The 21,581-nt window shown below is 46.9% G+C and overlaps 1 protein-coding gene across 1 annotated transcript in view; it reads left to right on the top strand.

The window, feature by feature from the left end:
* Positions 1-21,581, top strand: part of DENND2A (DENN domain containing 2A) — a 57,362-nt gene that overhangs the window by 11,239 nt on the left and 24,542 nt on the right. Inside the window, exons 2-6 of the mRNA XM_066183805.1 lie at positions 11,493-11,591; positions 13,211-14,422; positions 15,444-15,571; positions 18,840-18,961; positions 21,323-21,520. Of these exons, the coding sequence (XP_066039902.1) occupies positions 11,521-11,591; positions 13,211-14,422; positions 15,444-15,571; positions 18,840-18,961; positions 21,323-21,520 (1,731 nt within the window). The 5' untranslated portion in view covers positions 11,493-11,520. The remainder of the gene's footprint in view (positions 1-11,492; positions 11,592-13,210; positions 14,423-15,443; positions 15,572-18,839; positions 18,962-21,322; positions 21,521-21,581) is intronic.

The raw sequence follows: 21,581 nt of genomic DNA, 5'->3' as shown, positions 1-21,581 counted from the left end.
AAACAATGGGAATTGAAGTCCTTTATGTATGTATTGGCTTTACCACATCCCTTGGAAGAGAGCAGTGAACAATATGTGCTTGTTTGATAACTCTCCAGTTTCTAGGTTTTTTTGCAGCAAGAAGCCCAAAGGAACACTTAAGCAAAGGAAAAAAACGAATCTCCCAAATAAACGCTTTCAGCATTTCTCACTTTTGTTTAGTAGTTGGTTGGTTGGTTAATTTTAAATTTAGTTATGAAATAACTTTAAGCTTCTCAAAAAATTGTACCCTGATCTCACTGAAAGGGGAATGAATTTAGGAAGAAAATATTTTCCTTTTCTAATAGTGAAAATTTACAGAACTCGTCACTATTTGCCAAGGCAGCATTATTGATGGATTCATGGCCTCCCTAATAGTTTCCATGGAGTTGTTGAAGTTTTTTAGGCTCTGCAGAATGACTAGAGACAAAATGGAAATGTGTTAGGGATAGCATAATTACATATCTTCTTTTGGCAGCTATTTTTTACTGCTTCCTTGCTGATCAGTTGGAAGAAAGCAAAAAAGTATCACTTGGGGAGGATAATGTCTAGTAATAATGTTTTGAAAGGGATTTTTTGTTGCTATTTTCCACAGAGAAAATAAGAGTGTTTACTCACTTTTACAGTAATTCATGATCTCTAATCATAGGATAATCCAGGTTTGGAGGGGTTACAGGTGGCCTTTACTCCAGCCTCCTTCTCAGATAGGTTCAGGTCTGAGCTCAAGCCAAATTGCTCAGGGCTTTGGTTAGGTCTTGAAAACCTCCAATAATGGAGACAGCAGGGCTGTTCCGGAGCTCTTATTTTCCTCATCGTGAAAAGAGCTCTTATATCCTCATAGTGAAAAAAAGACTTTTCCTTACATGAAGTCTCTATGTTCCCTCTCATCTTGTCTCTCATCCCACCAAGAGAGAAACAGCCAAGGAATTTTCTTCAGGTCACACACTGTGCTACACGAATGGTTTTGTTTTTATGAGAAAAAAAAAATTAAAACGTCACAACAGAATGTGGAAACCTGTGTCATGTCTCTGAAAGGGACCGGGCACACAGGGGTCAGTTCAGATCTGACCTGGACATGCTTAGGTTTACAGCATCACTGTGTCGGTCTGTCCTCCAAGCTGCCAGATGTGAGGAAGCTCTTTAGACATATGTAGATTAATCATTTCTTCTGGAAGTTCCCTTTTCAGGACTATGATCTGTTATCTGAGACATCTCCCCCATTAGCAAGCTCTGCCAGCTCTGTGGAGCTGGATCTGGCATCTGGTGAGCAGCAGCGTTTGCGTAGGTGCACGAAGGTGCAGAGAAATGTGCTCCTGATTTTCCCAGCCATACCTAGACCTGTCTCCTGCTGCAGTCAGTGAAAAAGGAATGTGTGCTTACAATTCTTTGAAAATGTTAGCTGCTTCTACAGTCACGGAATCATTTCATTTGGCAGAGACCTCCAAGATCATGGAGTCCAACCATTAACCTAAAGCTGCCAAGTCCGCCACCACACCATGTCCCTAAGCGCCACAGGAATACAATGTGGAGCTAATTCAGTCAAAGCTGGGACTTATTTGGGAGTTAAAATAAGGAGATGGAATTGCAAGTGTAAGTGCAAGCCTAGTAGGAACGTTTGTTCAAAAAAAAAAAACCAAACTGATCCTCGGTTGTGCAAATGGGTCTTAAACTTCAAAATCATGTAGTCATTTTTGAAAATTTTGCCCTTCTCTGGTTTTTTTCTTTCTTTCCCTGGGGCTTTTCTACCACACAAAGTGGCAGAAGAATGTGCCACCAAGCCATCGTGATGTTTTGCCAGCATTTTTACCCTGACAGTACTAGGAGATCAGATCTTTTCTCCCCTCTCTTACGAAGTTTTATGATCAGAAGCCGCACTGAAGCCCCTGGGGCAGGATGTGTGGATGGTTACCTGCAACAGAGCCGCTCCTTATGCTCTGCACTTTGCTGGGGTTCTGCTGGGGCTGGGGAGCCTTGTACGAGCAAAGGGTCGTCCCTCGCCTTGCTTTGTGCTCGGATTGCCAAATTGCTGGTCATGGAGAGGGTGTGGGCGGACAAGCAACACCGTGATGTGAGTTGGTTTTCTCTGTGTGTCGCTTTCTTGCCAGCGCTGGGAAACCCTCGTGCTGGTTTCCTCGGGCCATTGCCCTCCAAAGCCCTCCTCTGCCTGTGCTCGGGATCGCCCTGCGAGGGAGAAAGTCTCAAACCGCATGTGAAAGGGTGGAGGAGGAAGAGCAATTTTTCCCTAGGATTTGGGGCTTTTGGTAGGGCTTTTTTCCCCCGCTTTTATTGGCCGTGAGTGCAGTGACCGCTTAACCACAGGGACCGGGCTGGCTCCCTCCCCCACGCTTCCTCTCCCTGGCAAAGCAAAGTCGCTCAGATTTCCTCCCAGCACGGGCGGATGGCGGCTCTCAGCTACATTCCTCTCAATACAAAAGGAAAGGAAAAACTGCTTTCTGCACGGGCAGATGGCCGAGTGTTTCCTGGCAGCTCCGCTCCACTGTCCTTTTTCCCATTGTCCTGACACAAACACACGCACACATGCACGCACACACCCACCGAGAGCAGCTTTCCTCCTGGAAAAAAAAAATAAATGCAAGCCCTCTTTGCAGAGGTTCATTCCTCCTTGGAGCTGTGTGAGCTTCCTCCTCGTGATGGCTAAATCTTGGGCAGCTCACGTGCTGCCTGGCCCTGCTCTCTGCTCAGGAAGGCTGAGCGAGGGGATGATGTGCTGTGCTGTGGTTGGAAGATTTCCATAAAGAATAAGGTCTGCAATAAACAGATTCTGCCTTTGTGATGGCCAAGATATGTGGGAGAGGGAGGGTCGGAGCGAAGAGGAGGTTGAAGGAGGCAGAGGGAAGCGCGGTCTCCTGAACTGAAAAGCAATCTGTGGGTGACTTCTTGCTTGAGCTCAGAAGGTGATGCTTGATAGAGGCACACTATAATGGAAGGTCATGGACCTGGAGTGGGTACAGGAAGGTCTCATGGAGCATGCAGATGGTGCCCCAAGGTTGTGGTGATGGACGCTTCAGGAAGCTGTGTGCTAAATCCTCATCAGGAGGGACAAGAGTCAGCATCCTGCAGGGTGAAGGCCACGCAAGGAGAGATTTGCTGAGGCTCCATTTGTCTCCCTGATGATAACTTATTTTGGAAGAAGTTGAGGTTCTTCGTTTTAATGCTTTCATTTCCTTTCTGAATGTGAGACAATTTGTCTTCCTGCCAGGAAACTCTTTGCAGAGTTGCTCCTCGAAGGGACCTCTTTGGGTCCCATTTATGTTAGAATAGCAGAGATTATCTCACCACATCAAAAATGAATTCCAGTGTGGTTCATGAGCTGAACACTATTTTTTAGTGACAGGTTGTTTCCTATGCTGTCAAATGTTTGGGTTTCTTATAAGCATAATAACTCTGAATTCTTTCCAGTTCTTTTACACTAGAAGTGATTTACTGGTGTAGTAGGACTGGTATGTTTGTAACACAACACTCCTATTAGAGGAGGGAAAAGCACCTATGTCAGCTAGCTGCACTGGTAAAAATGAGTATTTGCCAATTTTTTTTTTTTTTTTAACTTTGTTGGCACCTGAAGCCAGTTCCACTGTATCTGCTGGAATCCTGTCTCTCCATGTGGCTGATAGACAATTCTGCTGGCAGAAGCGTGCTTGTGTGAATCTGGTCCGTATTTCTTTTGTTTTGTTCTGTATTCACCACGGTCATCTTCTCTGTGGGTAGTTTCAAAGCCAAACAAACCAGGTATGGATCATTATCTCCACTGATGTAATTTGCAGGCAATGATACACCACCAGTGTCTTCTTTAGCTTTGATTTCAAGTAACTGAATTTTCGTTTGTTAGGCTGCAAAGCAAAAGCAAATATTATCACCCCTTCAAAGGGGGTGAGCAACCCCACTGTGTGCATACATATGCTCACACAAGACCTTAAACACAGGGAGATGATCTAGAAACTGTCCCAGAAGGGTTGTCCTCTACTCCTGCCCTCACTTCCCAGGGTCTTGGTTTCCTCATCTGGAATTACAGGTTTTTTTCCAATTGTTTTTTCATTACTTCCTTGTAGAAAGCATAGCCTGAAACACATAATTCCATTAAGCATTGCAATCATTTTAGCAGCCAGATTGGAAAATACTGAATCATTCTCTTCCTTTCCATGTGAATTTTTTCTTGCTATTTGTTAACCTGCCTGCAGGAATTAAGACTCATCATGTCTCTAAGCAGTCATACAAACTATGCGTGCCACCAGGATGAAAAGCAGTATTTACCTTCTATGTATGCAGGACTAAATTTGTGACTGGGGCAGTGAATTTAAAAAAGAGTGTTTCTGTTTTTTTTGACAGGGACGTGTAACATCCCACTGCTAACCCTGAAAATGCTGTGTTTTTCAGCTGAGGGTGTGTCGGCCTGAAGGAAACTGAAGAAATGCTGAATACCCTTTGAGTTGGTTTTTTCTGTTTGTTATGTGTTTAGAGGGAGGAACAAAGAGAAAATAAGACAATGGGAAATGTGGGACAAGCTTAATAATAGTGGATGCAACGAGCCCCACCTTTAACAGAAGACAGTTCATATTGTGAGACCCTGTTTTTGATTACTGTCTTCAGGTCAAGATTATGTTTTTGTTTCAGTCTGCAGTTTTCCATGCTGTGCATTCCCTCTGGCTGAATTACTTTTGAAAGCCTTCAGCCAAAATGGTTCAGCTGTTTCAGTGTGAAGCCTGGGGAGAAAATTGTTGCTGCTTCCCCTGTGTTTGAAAAGAAAATCAGGCTTTTCTTTTGCTAAAACTTATCTTATGCTTTGAAGCAGAAGTGCTGTTTGGATCAGGAATTTGTCCTTTGCCATTCCTGAGTCATCTCTACCCTAACTTTTCCAGGGCTCTGTGGGAAAAAAGTTTCAGCTGGTCCATGGTCAGCAGAGGCTTTTAGAGCTACCTTGTTACCAGATGTGCTGTCCTTCCAGCTCCCCCTGTCAGGCAGGTCGTGCTGGTGATATCCCTGTGGAGTTTGACCTACAACCTTCAGCAAGTGGCTGGTGGAGGGAAGTAATGGACAAGAGGTGAGAGTAGTTTCTCAAGGGTCCATCTGCTTTAGTACAGAGTAAGGATGGTCTCAGGATGAAGTTGAGACCTGGGGTGACCCTCTAATATTGCCCACAGCAGGTGCTGCTGGCTCCCTCTTCTCATTGCTGAGGGTTAACTTCATTATGAGCACAATCTTGTTGCCAGCCCTGGCAAGGGGGATTGGAATTCAATGATCTTCAAGGCCTCTTCCAGCCCAAATCATTCTGTGATTCCTTCCATGTGCTTCAGTGCTCATTAGGTTTTCCCAGACAAGTGTCTGATGTTGTTGTCTGAGCAGAAAACTTTTTGCTTCCCCGTTTTATTTCTTTGCTGGTTTAGGGTGTTGAACCAGGCAGTTTGTGAGCCAGTCCTAGCTTGAAAGGGCTTCACAAGCATTGGAGCTGATACAAAGCAAAAGCAAGAAGGGAGGAAAAGAGTAAGCACACCCTTAGTCAATGGCAACCATCAGATGTGATCAGGCATGGCTTTTACCAAGGGCAGGGATGGGACCACCTTGCTGGCAGCCAAGGGAGGAGCAGGGCAGGCCCTTGAACCATAGTTATCCTTTCAGTCAGGTTCAAGACATCTAAGCAGGCAGAGTTTGTTCTGTGTGCTTAGAGACGGAGAAGGTCAGTAGATGGAATTGCATCATAAAATTAAAGAGATGTCCTAACACCCAGCACAGCTTTGCTGGACATGGCGAGTTCTGCATTCCTCTCATTGCAGCGTTGTTCCCTGATGTGGGGTGCTTGCACAAAGGCAGAGGCTGTGGTACGTCGAGTCCACTCGGGGTTTTTGAAAATACAGTTTGTTTTGACACATGGGATTCTCCTGACCACCCCCCCCCCCTTGTAAGCCCTGTGATGTAAGATATGATAGATTAAAGGGAGAAGTTAGGATGGAGTGGGGTGAGGGGAATTGGAGGCTGTGTGGGATCTGGCTCTAAAAGATACTGTAGGAGCGTGTCCCTTCCCAGTCATTGGTCCTTCACTGATATGTTTTGCATAAGTTTATCCTGCTTTTTTCTCTTTAACAAATGGCTTAGCCCTGATTATCTAGAATTGTCTACAATTAGGATCCCATTACGAGTGTGATGAGCTGAACAATCCTGCTGTTGGTGTCTTCAGTCTTCATGAGGTTCATGTAACCAGGACAATCAGTGTCTGCAAAGAGGTCACCTTGCCCTAAACTCTGCCCAGCACAGGATGGCAGAGTAGCTGAGGTGGGGAGTGGCCTCTGGAGGTGGCAAGTACAGCCCCATGCTCAGAGTGTGATCATGTAGAGCAGCTTGTTCAGGACACTGTCCAATTGGGTGCTGGGTATCTCCAAGGGCAGAGCCTCCACCATCTCTGTGGTCTTCGTCACCCTCTTGGTAAAAAGGTTTTTCCTCATGAGTAAGCTGATTGATGCTTTCACTGGATGCACCGAGAAGCCTTGCTGCTGTGGAGGTGGCCCATCTGCAGGACTGACCAGGAGAGCAAAGAAGTGGACTTGGTGTAAGTTGTCTGAGGAGAAACTGTTGGGGCTGTCAGCTAGGGAAGGCTCATGGCACGTGTTGTGGAGCTCAAGTTTGAGAAGACTCGTGCCTTGCTGCTGGGTTGGTGTTGGACACCTCGAGTCAGGGACTCCTCCACTGTAAGCATCTTGTTTCACCAAGGGAGCCTCTCCTGGGTCCTGTTGCCCTTCTCAGCTCTGGCTGCATCCCTGCTTGGCTCATGTCCTCCCTGCTGAGCAGGGGCTTGTTCCCTAAGGTTACACTCTGCCAGTGACCCCAGGAAGGCAGCGTGTTTGTGCTGGGAACACGGACACTGCCCAGTGCTGGGGCTGTGCACGGGGCCCCCACAGTGGCTCTGTGTGTGTGTGTGTGTGAGCACAGGCACGCATCCTCATGCCTGCTTCTTCCCCCAAAGGAAAACAGGCTCCAAACAGAGCAAGGGCTGGGGGAGGGAGCCTTGAAGGCTTTAACTGTTGGCTTCCCCTTACTCATGTTTTTCCTGTTAGTGTTTTGTCTTCTTGGCATCCTTCCTGTTCTTTATATGGGTATATATGTTATGTATTGTTGTCTCCTTGTTGCTGTCTTTATGCTGCACCCTTTGTTGTGTAAAGCACTGGAGCAGGGAGGCATTGTAGTCTTCGCTGCTCAGAGTTACTCAGGTTTTGAGCACCAAGGGAAAACACAACATGTCTTTTTTTCTTCTTGGAGGAGAGTTGGACCAGCTGCAGGTTGCTCCTGTTGCTGTGAAGCCTTGCTGTGCATATGCGCCAGCAGTGTGACTAGCATCCACTTGTGGATGTGGATGAAATTTTTGGGAGGTGTAGAGTAAACAGTGCAAAGGAAACCTTGAGAAATGGCCTCCAGCATGCAGCAAGGGTAATACCCATCCCCAAACCACCTTTGAGGTATGCTTGGTTTATTCCTCACAAACAAAACTGAAGAAGGGAGGCCTGGGAGGCTTGCTGCCATCGCTGCCCGACCTTCTCAGAGACAAGGCTCCCCATGTGGGACCTGTGTGCTGGCTGTGTGCATTTTCCTTAATGTGGACTGCAGGGCCTTCGTGCTCCCCTGGCTATTGTCGTCTTCTGGTGGCTGCACCAAGTGCAGTGGGCAAAGCTGGTGTCTTCCTCTCCTGGGAGGTGTTCCTCTGGAAGCCTTCTCTGCCCTTTGGGGGTGGGGGTGTGCCTCTTTTTTATCCACTGGTTGCTCTGGAAACATCGTGTAGTATCCCGTGCCCTGAACCAGATGTGCGTACTCCAAAAGCGTTTGGATCGGAAGTAGGGAAGAGGGCACTGGGGAAGGGGGGCGGGAGGAAAACTTAAATTAGAAGAAAGCCAAACAGCTATTGCTGGAGACAGATGATTACTGCTCATGTCAAGGCTGTTTCCTGCATGCCAATGATAGATCAGTAAACAAACGCCTCTTTGCGAACACAAAGCAGGCAGGAACTCTGTTTGGAAGAGAGAGGTCGGGGTAGGTCTCACTTCACTTGGTAGCAGGAAGCCCCTATCACATGGCCCTGGGAATTGTGAGGCCGGGTGCATGCGGGAGATACGCAGAGAGGCTTCTGCTGGGAGACTTCACATCCTTCCCAGGGTCCAGCCAACAGGCTTGAGAGCTCCCTCCCCTCTCTCTTTCCTCCCGCCTCCTCCCCTATCCTTCCTTTCCCAGTTTAATTTTGAAACACTATCAGATGACTGCTTTGTTCCCCCAAACAATGGCAGGGAATAAATTGCAGTGCAAGGTACTCCAAGTGGTGCTCAGTATCTTCTCTCCCCTTTCGTGGCCTTGATGTCCTGCTCCAGCATGTACGTGCCAGGTGCAGTGCCCTCAGGCTCAGGTTCTGCGGGGATGTGCCTCGAAAGTTCTTGTGTGGTTTTTAGAGAAAACAGCAACCTGTCAAGAGGTACCAGCTTGATGGGCGTGTGCATGTCCTTCTCGGGTCTCCTGCTAACTGAACTCAGCCCTGCTAGTTTCTTCTAGGCAGTTTGTAGGGCCCTGATCACATTGCTCATGAGGCAGGAAAGCAGAGCGCTCCGGATAACACTTCTCAGCCTCTGGCAGGTTTCCCTTCCGCAGCCTTACACGTGCTCTTTTGTGCTCTCTCCCCACTGCCCTCCATCTTCCCCTCCCGTGCACACAACCTCATTACCTCCCTTGTAACAGATTGGGTTTGTGTTGGACCCCTTCCATGTGCTGCTTTGTCAAAAACTCTTCACTGCAGCGGGTCACAGAGATGCTCCAAAGGGCCTGAGCCAGCACATGGGGTAGTGTGTAGTTGGTTGCAGGAGAGAGATGGGCAGTCAGGAGGGGCAAAAGTTCCCTTCGCCCTTCACAGTGAACTGGTGTGTTAGCTCTGGGTGCCTTGTGGAGCCAAAACTTGGAAAACAAAAGTAGATATTCTCTATCTGCTGAAGGCAATTTTCCATCATCGCCATCACAATTCCTCTGATCAGGTGTTGGCAATGCCTGTGTGTCAGGCCTGTGAGTTATTTCTAGTGATCTTACTATTGGAAGAGATGATCACATCACCTCTGAAGCTCATCTAGGCTTGTGCTTGGCCCCAGGAAATTATTTGACTGTTGGACTTTTTGATAGGTATCTTATTTTCTGGTGTTTTATTCCAGAGGTGACTCTTTTCCCCCTCGTGTGTCTTCTGACGTGTTTGGATAAATATTTACTCTTTTGAGCAGAACCAGCTAATGTGCTGCAATACTCCTCTAGGTATTGCTGAGGGCACCATGTGTGCCCTGCTGCTCAGAGGGAAGGCACAGCTGCCCATGTATCTCCTGGGGATGACTTTACTCCCTAAGCAGTGTGTGTTGTCAGTGGGGGTGTCAGTAGGTACCTGGTTGTTTTCACAGCTTTGGAAGCTCCTGACCCACTCTTTAATCTGCCTAGTATGAGTGTGTTGCTTTGGTTACTCCAGCCACACTTGTTGCCTGCAAGGGACAGATGTTCCTCTGCCCTTGGTTCCAAGTCATGCTGATCTGCTGCTTGCAATGGTGCTCCTTTCCCGCGAGATTCATGCAGCAGTCAGCAGCTGCTTTGTGGCTCACTTCTGCAAATCAAGGCTGATGGAGTCTGTCCCACCCACCACAGATGAAGAAACAAGTGCACCTCTTACTCTGTATCATCTTTTTGGCCTGTTCCTCAGGAGGGCTGCCAGGGAGCTGACTGTGCTGAGCACCAGCACACATCTGCTGGTACCCAGATGTTCATTTTCAAGGCAGGGTTTGTTAGCTATGGGAAAAGGCTGAAAAGAGATGGAGTTTCCTGATGGGGAAACTGGGTGATCTTATGAAGACAGAGGAGCATCCCCAGCAAACACTCGATGTTTCAGCAGAGCCACAGAGATTGTGTGTGTGGACACAAGAAATGTTGTATTTCTCACTGCTGAAGGCAGTGACGAGGAGCTGCAAGGCACCAAATGAGTGCTGAGTGAAGAGGCTGTCCCTGCTCTAGGGATGTTGTAAAGCAAGTGCAGAGCAGACGCTGTTGCAGCTTTGCAGGAATCTGCTTTGGCTGCCTGGGTGAATCATTCTTTGGCCAAGGCCACAAGTATGGTTAGTTTTTCATTATTTTCAATCCATAGCAGTTAACGGATGGATGAATAGATTTTTTTTCCTTGGGCTGGTAAATTTTCTTGACAGTGTTGTAGGGCTGCTCTGTGTCTAGAAGTGAAGTGGGTGCTTGTTCCAGTTACTAATGAGGGAGAGAAGCCAAGGGAGTTTATTGTCTGGGAAAAGAGAGTCTGCTAAATGGTTAGCAATGAGCTGCCCTGAGTGTGTACACATTGAGTTGACCCAGAGTTCACTCCTTGCCTCAGGAACACTGCCAGTATGGAATAAAAGGAGGGAGAGAAAACTGTGAACAAACAAAACTGATTTCCCCCACACACCCCCCCTTTTTCCTTTCTCTGCTCAAAAACTTGAACAGTGGAAATGAGAGATCCTTTTGTTCTTTACTGTTTCTGGTGTGGTGGGCTATATTTTTTTTTAATGACAAGAGGCACTTGGTCTTGTCAAATGCCAGACATGACGGGGCAGCCTCTGGCAGAACAGTGGAGAGATCTAAGAGACTTTTCCAAGTACTGCTAGAAGATGGTGGGCCTGTTGTCATTGCAATGCTTTAGGGCAGGCAGACCATCCTGATAAGTGAGCAGAGATGGTGCTGCAGACTAACAGAGCAATTCTTCTATTTTCTGTTTAATGAAAAAGAATATTGCAGCACAATAAAATGGAGATGGAGTCTGTTGCATTGACTGGGTAGCAGTGGCACTCAAAGAGAGAGACAGTCATTCTAAGAGTGCTAGAAATCATGAGGCAAACAGAATGACTCAATTTTGTGAATGATTTATCTTATCCCTGCAAGGAGTTGTCCTCTGAAATGAGATCAGTAGCAAGCTAACATGGCCCACCAGAGAGAAGACCAGTGGCTGCAGTACAGTGTCTCTTCAGGCTAAACTGTTTTCTTATCCCAAGCTTTGAATGTTAAGTGTTATATGCCCAGCAACCACTTCAGACTTGTGGCCTTAAAACAGATTGTTATAAAATTTGGTTTTGGTTTAGTCTTCTTCAAGGGGAAAAAAAAATCTAAATCTGATGAGATTTTGACAGCAATAAAAGCCTTCTTTAAATGAGCTCCATATTTAATTCAAAGTGCAGCAATTGATGCTGTGTCAGACAACTTTTACCCTCAAAAACTCAGTGGTCAACTCCTCACTGGGCTTCTGAGGGTTATTGCTGTCATCCCTCTTCCCGTTTTGCAGGGGAGGAAGCCTGGGCCATGCTCAGAAAGCTGTCATGCCTTGCTTCAGCTCCTCTCCTGGATTTCAAGGAGAAACGTGTGTGTGTGTAGAAGGAAAAGAGAAGGATGCTGAGCAGAGAGCAATGTTTCTTCCTTGTGTCTGTCTGCAGGTGACCTGCTGCCCTGCTGTGTGCTGACATGATGACAGCGAGCAAGGCGGCCGATGTGAGCAGCAAGTCTGGGGGTGCTGTCTGCAAGTCTGTTGAGAGGTGAGAGCTTCCCATGTTCCAGTGCCGGTGTCCTTTGCTTGTGTTTATTATCCCCAACACAAAGAAAACAAAGGAAGGAAACCTTCTCTCTGCTGGGCACTGTCCCCCTCTCCTACCCCATTAAAACACAGCCCATAGGTCCCATCTTGCGATTCTGTGTATTAAATCATCCAGCCCGACTTCTAATATTCCAGACTCACAGTGCTGGAAAAGGTCTGCCCCAAGGCAAGACCACTTGTGTGGATGATACCTCTGTCAATGTTTGCCCTGGAGTCTCCTCAGAAGAGCCCCACTGTCCCCACCCATTGCAGGGTGGCTTCTGCTCTGAGGTCCAACCACCAGTGGCACTGTGATGCCCAGCTTGGGCAAGACCATGGTGTTCACAGTGCCAGGTCTTAACCAAAGCACAGTGTCACTGCCACAGCCAGGAGGTAAATATCTCTGAGGCTAAGGAAGAATAGGTGTGGCTCAGGTCCTGTTTCCTCTCAGAAACCTGTCCCAGACTCAGTCTGCGCCACAGCCGAGTCTTCAATGGCTGCCAGCATTCCTTGTGTCCAGGACAAAGCTCCAGGCCTGACAGAACACAGGGTATTCCCACAGATGCTCTTACAAGGCTGCTAAGTTCTGGAAGAGGCACAATTGACATGTTTAAAATAATGGGGTCATTTCCCAAGTTGAATCTTAATGTTGGGATTGTGGTTAAATGGGACTAAGGATATGGGTTTGCATCCCAGTAATTACCTTTTGTTATCCTGGTGCTCTTTCCCAAGCCCAGGCAAACCTCAAAGACATGGCCAAGTGCTTGAGTTCAGAAACATTTTGTGTTGGGATAACTGCCTGTTCAGCAGGATATTGATAAAATATCACAGTATTGATACTGTGATATCACACACTTGGAAATCTCTAGACTAAATATATTTGGATTTTCTGTTGCAATTTGGACCTAAACAGTGAAGATGTTTGATCTGAGAATGTTGAATCTGGTTTCTGGGAGTGTGCCTGGGTGCATGGGGACCTAAGTGCACGTGTGAACTGGGATATGGAGCCCATAGAAATGGAATAATAAAAGTGCAGTCTTTGGCCATTAGTATGCATTTGGGAAACATTAGGGTGGACTGAGAGAGAATGCCAGTACAGGAATGCCAGCTGTATCATATGCTTTCTCCTCTGTGTAACAGCAGTAATTTTGCTGTTGCTTGCAAATTTTCCATTTTGCATTTGTTTGCTTAATGCCTGATGATGTCCAAAAGCTCTGTTACACTTCTGCTCGCACACGCACACACACGCACACACACACACAACACACATTGGTGAAGCTCTCATTGGTATCAACATGTCTGATGTACAAAAAATACCCCTCTCACCTGCAACCTACTTCTGCCACAGAGAAAGGCTCCATTTCAAACCTTATCTTGGTTTTAGTGAGAGAATAGCAGTATGTTCTGGCTAGAAGGACCTTTCCCTGAGTTTCCCTGAGCATCCTCCCCTCTAAGCCCATGTCAAGTCCTTGGTTTGAGCATCCTCCGCCATCAGCTCTATGAGTAAAGCTTGAGGAGCTGAACTGAACCAAGGATGAGCAATGGCAGTGAATGTTTCTTTCCTTTTTCTTTGATATGCAGGGTCAAGCTTGCAGATAAAAACAATACGGCAGCTGTGAAGGAATTAGAAAAACCTTTGTGTGGATTTTTGAGTGAGAAATGTTCTGAAGGTTCCTCTGTTGCCCTGGGTTTAACACCTGAAGCTGAACCAATTTCTTCTGCGGTGAAGAACCCACTGGGAGCCTTGGAGAACTTGATGCTGGATCCAAGGCTTGATTGCTTTCAGCAGAACATGCTCAGTCCTAAAATGATCATCAGTGACCCATCTGTGGATCTGAATGTCAAAGAAAACAATAAAATCATCAGGAGACAGATAGGAGGCACTCAGAATATACGGTCACCTGGGAAAATTGGCTTGAGGAATAAGTCCTTCAGCATCAAGGACAAAATCTCAGAATGGGAAGGGAAAAAGGAAACACAGTCTGCTCCTCGCAGAGAGGAGGAGCCAGGAGTTAAAGAGGAGCACAGGGTGCCTTGTGTAGCTGAGAAAATGAGTGGGGAAGCGGTGGTGACTCGGAAAGCAGAGACCAAGAGACTTATGAGCTGGGAGCTGGAGTGCAAAGGGGCAGGCAAAGAGAATGAGCGGAAAGCAGGAACTCCAAAAGGCGCAGGGCAAGCGGCAGAGCGAAAAGGGGAAGCGCAGAAGGATGAGGAAATGGAGTTCAGCCCCGGAAAATGCAAGGAGGTGAAAGGTGGGAAGTGGGAGGTCCAGAAGGAGAATCTTTCAGTGCTTAGTCAGGTCAAGAAGCTAGAGCAGGCTTTGAAGGATGGCTCAGCAGAGCTGCAGCCACAGTTGCCTGGTACTTACTATTCCCCACAGTGCTTGCAGGAGAAGGCAGCACAAGGGCACACCACTCCTGAGGGCCATGAGGGCGTATGTGGGGCTGAGCTCAGCAAAAGGCTTCTTGGCATGGACTCTGAAATCAGTGAGCCAATTTTTGGGACTCTGGAAGAGATAAGAACTTCTCATGCGAAGTCCAAGCACTGCACAGTGGAGAATGTGTACACAGAGCCCGGGGTGCCAGAGAAGAAGCCCTTCATCAACCCACTGCCCAAGCCTCGGCGGACTTTCAAACACGAGGGGGAAGAGGACTGGATGCCAGCAGTTAGGAATAAAAGAAACTTACCCCCTCTGCCATCCATTCCTCCCCCTCCTCTGCCCTCCTCTCCTCCCCCATCAGCTGTCAGCAGGAGGCTCTGGAGCGGGAAGCACAAGAACAACGCTGACCACAGGTATTGGGGCTGTGTTTCATGAAGCTGTTGGTCTTCATGGTGGTGTCCTACCTTCCCATCTTTCTCTGAGAGAGACAAATCTTTCCTTTTTGCTCAGAATCTCCAGCATAATCAGCACTCGGTCATCTCTCCGAGAATGTATGAGTGGCCAGCAGTACTCCACAGGGTAACTGTGGAGGGATAAGTCATGGCAAATTTAAGGTCACTGTATTACATGGCTTAACCTTCAAGCCCAAAATTGAGGGATTTGGGGTTTTGTTTTGGTTTTCTTAGCAGAAACTCTACTTAATTACAAAATGACCACAGCTGGTCTGGAACAGTGTTTGGAATGATAATCTCTAGTCTCTACTGCAGCATTTTCACTATCCATAGTAAACCTCAGTGAATCTGATGTGTATATATTCTTCTGGAGTGCTTGCTTGTGTTTTGTCCCCTCCCACATGATTGTCACACATATTTGGGGTGAGGAACATAAAATACACAGCTTTTCTAATGCCCTCTGGATAAATTGTCACTTAAAATTTCCTGCCTCCGTTGCAGAAAGGAAACCAAAACTTGCTAGGTTTGTTCATGAAGGGCACAGTTTTACCCTTTCTACCATTCTGCAAGCAAGTTTTGTTTTTCTGTTCTGGTCAGAGAGCTGATTATGGGGCCCTCTTATGCTTTTCATGGGTGGGATCTGTGCTGTAAATGGGACCTCTCATGTCCTAAGGTTCTCTGCAGTGTTCCAGGATGTGCCATTTAACACTTGCGCATCTTCACAGTGTGCTATTGCCATGACAACCCAGATTATCAATGGCACCCCCAAACGCCTTTATTTGCGTGGCTGATAAAAACAGCCAATCTCAGCATTGCTTTTTCATGCTTTATATGGGATGAGGCAGTGAAATGTTCTCGGTAATTTATTTTGCCAGCTGTGCCGCACGTTGGAGAAGTGAATTAGCTGTAATTTGGTTATAAATGCTGGTTAACTGCATCACTCTCCTCTCTGCTCCTCCACCTCCCCCTCTCCGTGGTGCAGGAAATCGTATGAGTTTGAAGACTTGCTGCAGTCGTCATCCGAGCACGGCCGGGTGGATTGGTACGCGCAGACCAAGCTGGCCCTCACACGCACTTTATCCGAGGAGAACGTCTATGAGGACATCCTGGGTAGGAGCTCTGCACAGGGAAGGGAGCTGGCTGCTCGTCCTGAGTCACGGGGCCTTGTGGTCAACAGGCATTCAGCAGAGGTGCTGAATGAAGTGTGTTTGTTATCCAAATGTAAACCCGGACACATTTTGCGCGTATTATTGGCAAGTGATGAGAAAAATGGACAGGGTACTTCAAAGCTCATCAGCTTCAAAGGTGAACCTGAGGCATATGGGAAGCAGCTTTTAGTTTTTGCTGGTATATCTCCTCTGCCTTCCTTTTGTCCTGTGGATTAATTCTCACAGCTCTGATCTGTCCGTTATGGTGATTCTGTCACTGCGGAGATAATGCGAACAGTCTGAACACATAGCCTTGAAGTCAGTTCCAAAGCTCAGGAGTAGGATTGTGTATGGCTTCAGGTACCATTGTGATTCAGAAACTGAGTCCCACAATCTTTGAAATTGAGTTTTATTTAGTTCTCTAACTTCAGTGTCAGATCAATGCCATTTTGAAGATTATTTCCTATAACTCTCCCAATTTATATAGTGTTTTTTAATATTGTGAGTTAGGTGGCCTTTGATGGAACATAGAATAAAAGCATCCCTCTTGAAAAAGCCTTAATGAGTTTTAATAGCTGTAGGCTGGTGCTGCATAAATCTCTTGGCTGAGGTCAGCAGATTAGGAAGGGAATCGCGGCATCAGCTCTTGCCATGCTGCTGTAATCCTACAAAGGTGCTCTGTGTTGTTCGGCATAGGAGGAGCTGTACTTTCTCAGGAGCAAGCCAGGCATTATTATTTTGATATGAATAAAATCTGATCATACTTGATGAGAAAGGACTCTTAAAGGAATCATGTTCCTTTGGGACTGGTGGCAGACAAGGCAATTCTGATCCACCCTTTCTGACATTTTTGAAGCTGTCAGCCTCATTTGTGGAGCTACGGGCCTTGTATTTGCTTTCTTTCTTCTCTTTACTTGGGGGGCCAAAGGAACAGGGAATGTCTAAGCAGCTGCTGTGGGGTTTTTGTGTTGGGGCATGATGGGAGGTCTCAGAAACCACTGAGTAAGGGTCACCTTGTCAGCTGGAATAACATGGATAGCATTACGGGCTGACTGTGAAGGCGAATCCATCTATTCAAACACAAGCACACACCCATGTCCCAAGTGTGCAGGGAACTCAAATATCAGTCTGAAGTTCATCTCCCCTCCAGCTTTGAGTTGCAAAGATTAGAAGAAAACAAAGTTATGGGTAATTGTCAGCTACTAGAGCGTGTTTGGTTTTTTGTTTTCTTGCTGCATGTTAAGGCTTTGCCTGGAGTCAGTGATCTTTAATTGGTTCCTGCAATCCTGGTGGTGTTACCATGGAAGCTTGGAAAAAGGGGTGGACAGGGATAACTCAAAATAAAAAGCTGCAGTTTTGTTCTTCACAAGACCACAGGCAAGTTTAATCCACAACACAAACAACATGTGAAAACCTTACTGGTGGAGGGGAAACCAAGACTGCAGCCACAGGACACTGCTGCTGGCCCACAGACAGCCACGTGTGCCCATCAGGACGTGCAAGCACACACATACACACATTTACATGTGTGACTTAGGGGGGGCTCAGCTGTTGGTGGGATAATGGTTCCAATTCCCAGCAAGTCACACAGATTTCCTTCATGCGCTCTTTTTTCCCCTGTTCACTATTGCTTACCTGAAGTATTGGAAGGTGGCTGATAGATGACAAGGTTGTTTTGTAAAAAAGAGGGAAATTATGTTCTTTCTTCTAGGCTGAAGCTAATAGGACTTATTTAGCAGTTTGAGGATGGGACAGGCAACAGAATCCAAGCTTTTTTTTTTTCTTTTTTTTTTTTTTCTTTTTTTTTTTTTTTTTTCTTTCTTTCCAATCTTCCCAGTTGCATGACAACTGAAGTATATTTTCAATACTGAAGAGGCCCTTGAAATTAGAAAGTGGAACCAGTTTCAGGGACAGGAGAATCTTTGCTGACCAAGTGTTAGTGCAGCCTTGCTTTGCTGGTGTCACACCCACTTGCCTTCTCCATGGTGAATTTGGATTCCCTGCTGGAGCGCTGGGTGTCACCAGCTGCTGGAGAGGACAGTGCTGGGAAAGACTTGGGTTTCTGTCCTTGTCTGAAGAGTTCAGCTGCACTCCTGCCCCAGCTGGGCAGGCAGGTGGGAGTGCACCGGTTAGACAGATCTCACTGCCATTACTGGTCCTGCTGCAGAGTCTTGCAGCACCACTGACTTCCAGTCTTTACTCTCAGCCAAGCATTATGTGACAGGAAGAGAAAGGCCGTTGCTTTGGGTCTCAGCTGTCCACTGGGATATGGCATGAAATGAGGATGGTGAGGAGACAAGGCTCATAACATATCATTTGCCTGTGCAGATGCTTGGGCTAAGCCTTTGTCAGTGGTTTCTTGGATGCTTGGGTGGAGATGTCACAACCTGCTTTGTCAGAGTTGTGCTCTTTTTGAACACACTTAGGCTTACATTCCCTAGTATTGCTGAAGAGTGGGATATAAGAAGTTCATTAGATGTGATTTTGGGTGTTTAAAGCTCAAATTAGCTGTGTGCCTCATCTCTGGAATTACTGGCAAGAGAGGAACCTGCATCTTCTTCAGAGGTGTGCGTTGTGTCCCTCATCCCTTCCCCCCCACCATCCTTCTCCAGGGCAAGAGCATCCCAACTTTGAGTGGCTTAACTTCCCTCTTTCTAAAGTACAGCGTGTGGGGTTGAGGTCTCCATGACTGGCAGACGTGTTTGAAATCCTGGATTGTGTGATAGGCATCCATGTTCAGAGTGTGGATTCAATCTTCCTGCAGTCAACCCCAAGTAAGTGATGACCAGATGTCATCCCCCTGAATGTGGGGCTTAAACAGAGAGAGGACCTTCATGCTAGGCTTCAGCTCGCAGTTTCGTTGAGGAACTCCAAGCAGAGGACTGGAAAGAAGGAAATATAGTTACGAACTAATGTGCATGAGAACATCACAGCTCTTCTGGACACAGGAAAATGAACTTGAGAGCTCACAGGGTCTTTTCCATCTGTAGTATCTGTGATATGTTTCTGTGGCTGCATTTGTCTGTGTCAGGGTTTGGACACTGTCCAGCAGGCAGCTGGACTCCTAGGGCTATGGTGAGAATGAGGCAATTGCAGGAATGCTTGAGAGCAGGTCTTTATGTCTGATGTGGGAGGTGGGAGAAGACCAGCAGATCCCTAAATGGATTTTTATGGCAAACCTCAGATATTTTCTGCACTTAGAATCTTTTCCTTTTGGCTTTTTGCTGCAGATCCACCGTCAAAGGAAAACCCTTACGAGGACATCGAGACCAACAGCCGCTGTTTGGGGAAGAAATGTGTCCTGACCTTCCCAGCATCCCCCACCTCTTCTGTACCTGGGACTCCCACAAAGGTACTTTGATTCAACTGGCCACCTCTTCTGCTCCAGAAAGTTTTTGGGTGAAATCCAGGTCCTCTGTGGAAAAAGTGGACACCTTCATCATGTTAGGGATTTTTGCTGCATGTCTTTTGCCACAGAATACAGTGTGATAAGAGGGGATTTACTGCCCTTCAGTGAGGTAAAAAAACAAACCAGAATTCCCTTACAGAAATGGTCTGTTTGCTTTCACTTTTTTTCACTCCAGGATTGCCTTCCCTGGTGGTGTGGGAAGACCTGCCTCCCCTCAAAGAGGGCATGAAAGTATTTGGGTAGTCAAGGCCTGCAGTAGCCTTGTCTCAGTGTCTGTGTGCAGTGCAGTCTGCCCATGCTGGTGCCCAGGTGCCTCTGCAGCACCCCCTCCCACCCCACCACAGCCTTTCTTGCTCTCTCCATGGGACAATTTGCTGGTAAGTAAGGCAGTGCCAGTCCCCTGAGCGGAGAGCTCATGCTAGAAGGGCATCCCCACCACAGCCCAGCTCAGAGCTTGGTGCCTTTTTCCTCCTTGTCCATGGAACCAAAAGAAGAGGTAGAACTTTGGGTGGCACCTCTTGCTCAGAGCTTAGGGTTTACCAAGGCCAGCCTTGCTCTCTCAGCCTCCCAAGCAGCTTTGGTTGATTCATGTTGCCTGCTTAGATAATCCAAACCTGGGACAGCAGGGACAGCATGGCAGCCAAAGTCATCTTGGCAATAAATGGGTTCACAGTGGATAGCAGGGATCTAAACACAGCTTTCCTGGCCAAAGTGTTTTCAATGGTTTCCAAGGAACAACTATTATTAGAGCTGTTATCCAACGTTTTCAGAAGTCTTATATGCAGCTTTCCTTGACACACTGCTCTTTTCCAACCAGCTTAATCAGGAACTAAGGTGCTTTTGGATAATTCAGCTCTTTGAAGTGAAAATTGTTCTGTGGTTTCTCAATCCATTCTCCTTGTTGCTAGTTAGGGCTAGAGCAGCAAGGGGCCATGTGTGTGAGTGTTGGGATGAGGCTGATCTCCCTCAGAGACATTTGCAGTCACCCATGCCCCCAGATTTCCCACAGGTGCTGTCGAAAGGGGGCTGCAGTGCTGCACATTCTCCAGAGATACTGTTCCCAGCAGGAGAGCTGAACAGCAGTAATTATGTCACTCCACGGTGCTTTGGTGTCTACCCCGTGATCTGCATCAGTCAGAAAAGAAATGCTGCAGCTCTCTTGGCAGCTGATGGGTTTGCAACTGCAGTGTTCATCCTGCTGGAGTGCCTGGCCAGGCTGCAGTGATGGGGAATGGGTCTGGACAGACTTTCAGGACTACTATATAAGTAATAGCTCATATCCTTGGTGCAGAATGAGATTCTTCAGTGCAAAGACTCCTTACAGCCTCATTTTCACATGACTTCTCTGTAGGTGGCAAACGTTTTTGTGATCTGAGCATCTTCTGCCAAATCCAGAGACACTTGAGCTAGTCTGAATGGATTAATTGGTCTGACTAGTAACTGCTGAGTATGTCTGCTGATGGAGGCAGATGGTGGTGCTGCCTCAGCTACAGTCACAGTGCTGCTGTGAATTGTTCAGAACTAGGCTGGATAACTCTCCCCCACACTTCTTAGTGCCAGATGCATCTTCTGGCAGTGCAGATACTGTTCCCTCAAAAGGTGCAATTTACCTTGTCATAACTACTGGGAAATTCTGTAGGAGAAGATAAAAAGTGTTCTTATTGAGCATCTTTCTGGTGAGAAGTAGCTTGCCCCTCTTTATCTGGAGCTGAGCTTTCTATTTCTCTGATGCTATTTTTGGTCAGAGACTTCAGGAACTTTACTGTGCTACTTAAAGATCTTCTGTTGTACTCCCACCAAACTTGCTAATGAGTTTAGGAGGAAAGCAGTCTCCATAATTGTCTAACAGCATCTCTTGTACCCTTTGAAATATCTGATTCTGCCTCCTGCATACTGACAGTGCTTTTTGCCTGCTCTCACTGCTTCTCTGTACCTCCTGGCTAGCTGTTCCTTATCCCAAATGCTTGTGGTTGGTTGGTTAGTCTTGTCCTGTTTACAATCCCAGCCTCTGGATTACCCAAATCCTGGGAGATTTTTTCCACACTGGAGCGAGGCCTTCTTGGCCAACCCCTGAGCTTGTGTTCTGTCCTGGAATGAAAATGGGATGATTAAATTGCTGGTCAGGACGTAGCCTGGCAGCTGCATGGGTTTCTTGCATGTGCAGAAATCAATGGGCACTCTCAGGCTGTTTTGACAACTGAGTGCTGTGGCTGCCCCACTGCATTTACTGATATGACAGTGTAAGCAGTGGAGTAAGGATGCATGAGACACTGTGGTCATTCATTCCTTCTCCTTCATTTCCAGTTGCTTTCCAAACCCATGTTTTTCCGGCAAAACTCAGAGCGGCGCAGTTTCAAACTGCCAGACATACGGAAACTGAGCCGTGATGGGACTGGGTCACCATCCAAAATCAGCCCTCCCTCAACCCCCAGCAGTCCAGATGACACCTTCTTCTCCTTGGGAGACTCTCAGAATGGCAAGAGGAGAAGGAAGATTCCCAAGGTAAATCTAGGGCTTTGTCTTTTTTGTTTGACTTCTGCCAGGCAGGAACGTGAGTATGAGA

This window comes from Chamaea fasciata, unplaced genomic scaffold, assembly GCF_029207755.1.
Source record: "Chamaea fasciata isolate MVZ Bird 193981 ecotype frontalis unplaced genomic scaffold, bChaFas1.0.hap1 SCAF_5, whole genome shotgun sequence".
NCBI classification, from domain to species: domain Eukaryota; kingdom Metazoa; phylum Chordata; class Aves; order Passeriformes; family Sylviidae; genus Chamaea; species Chamaea fasciata.
This window is presented reverse-complemented; position numbering and strand designations above follow the sequence as displayed.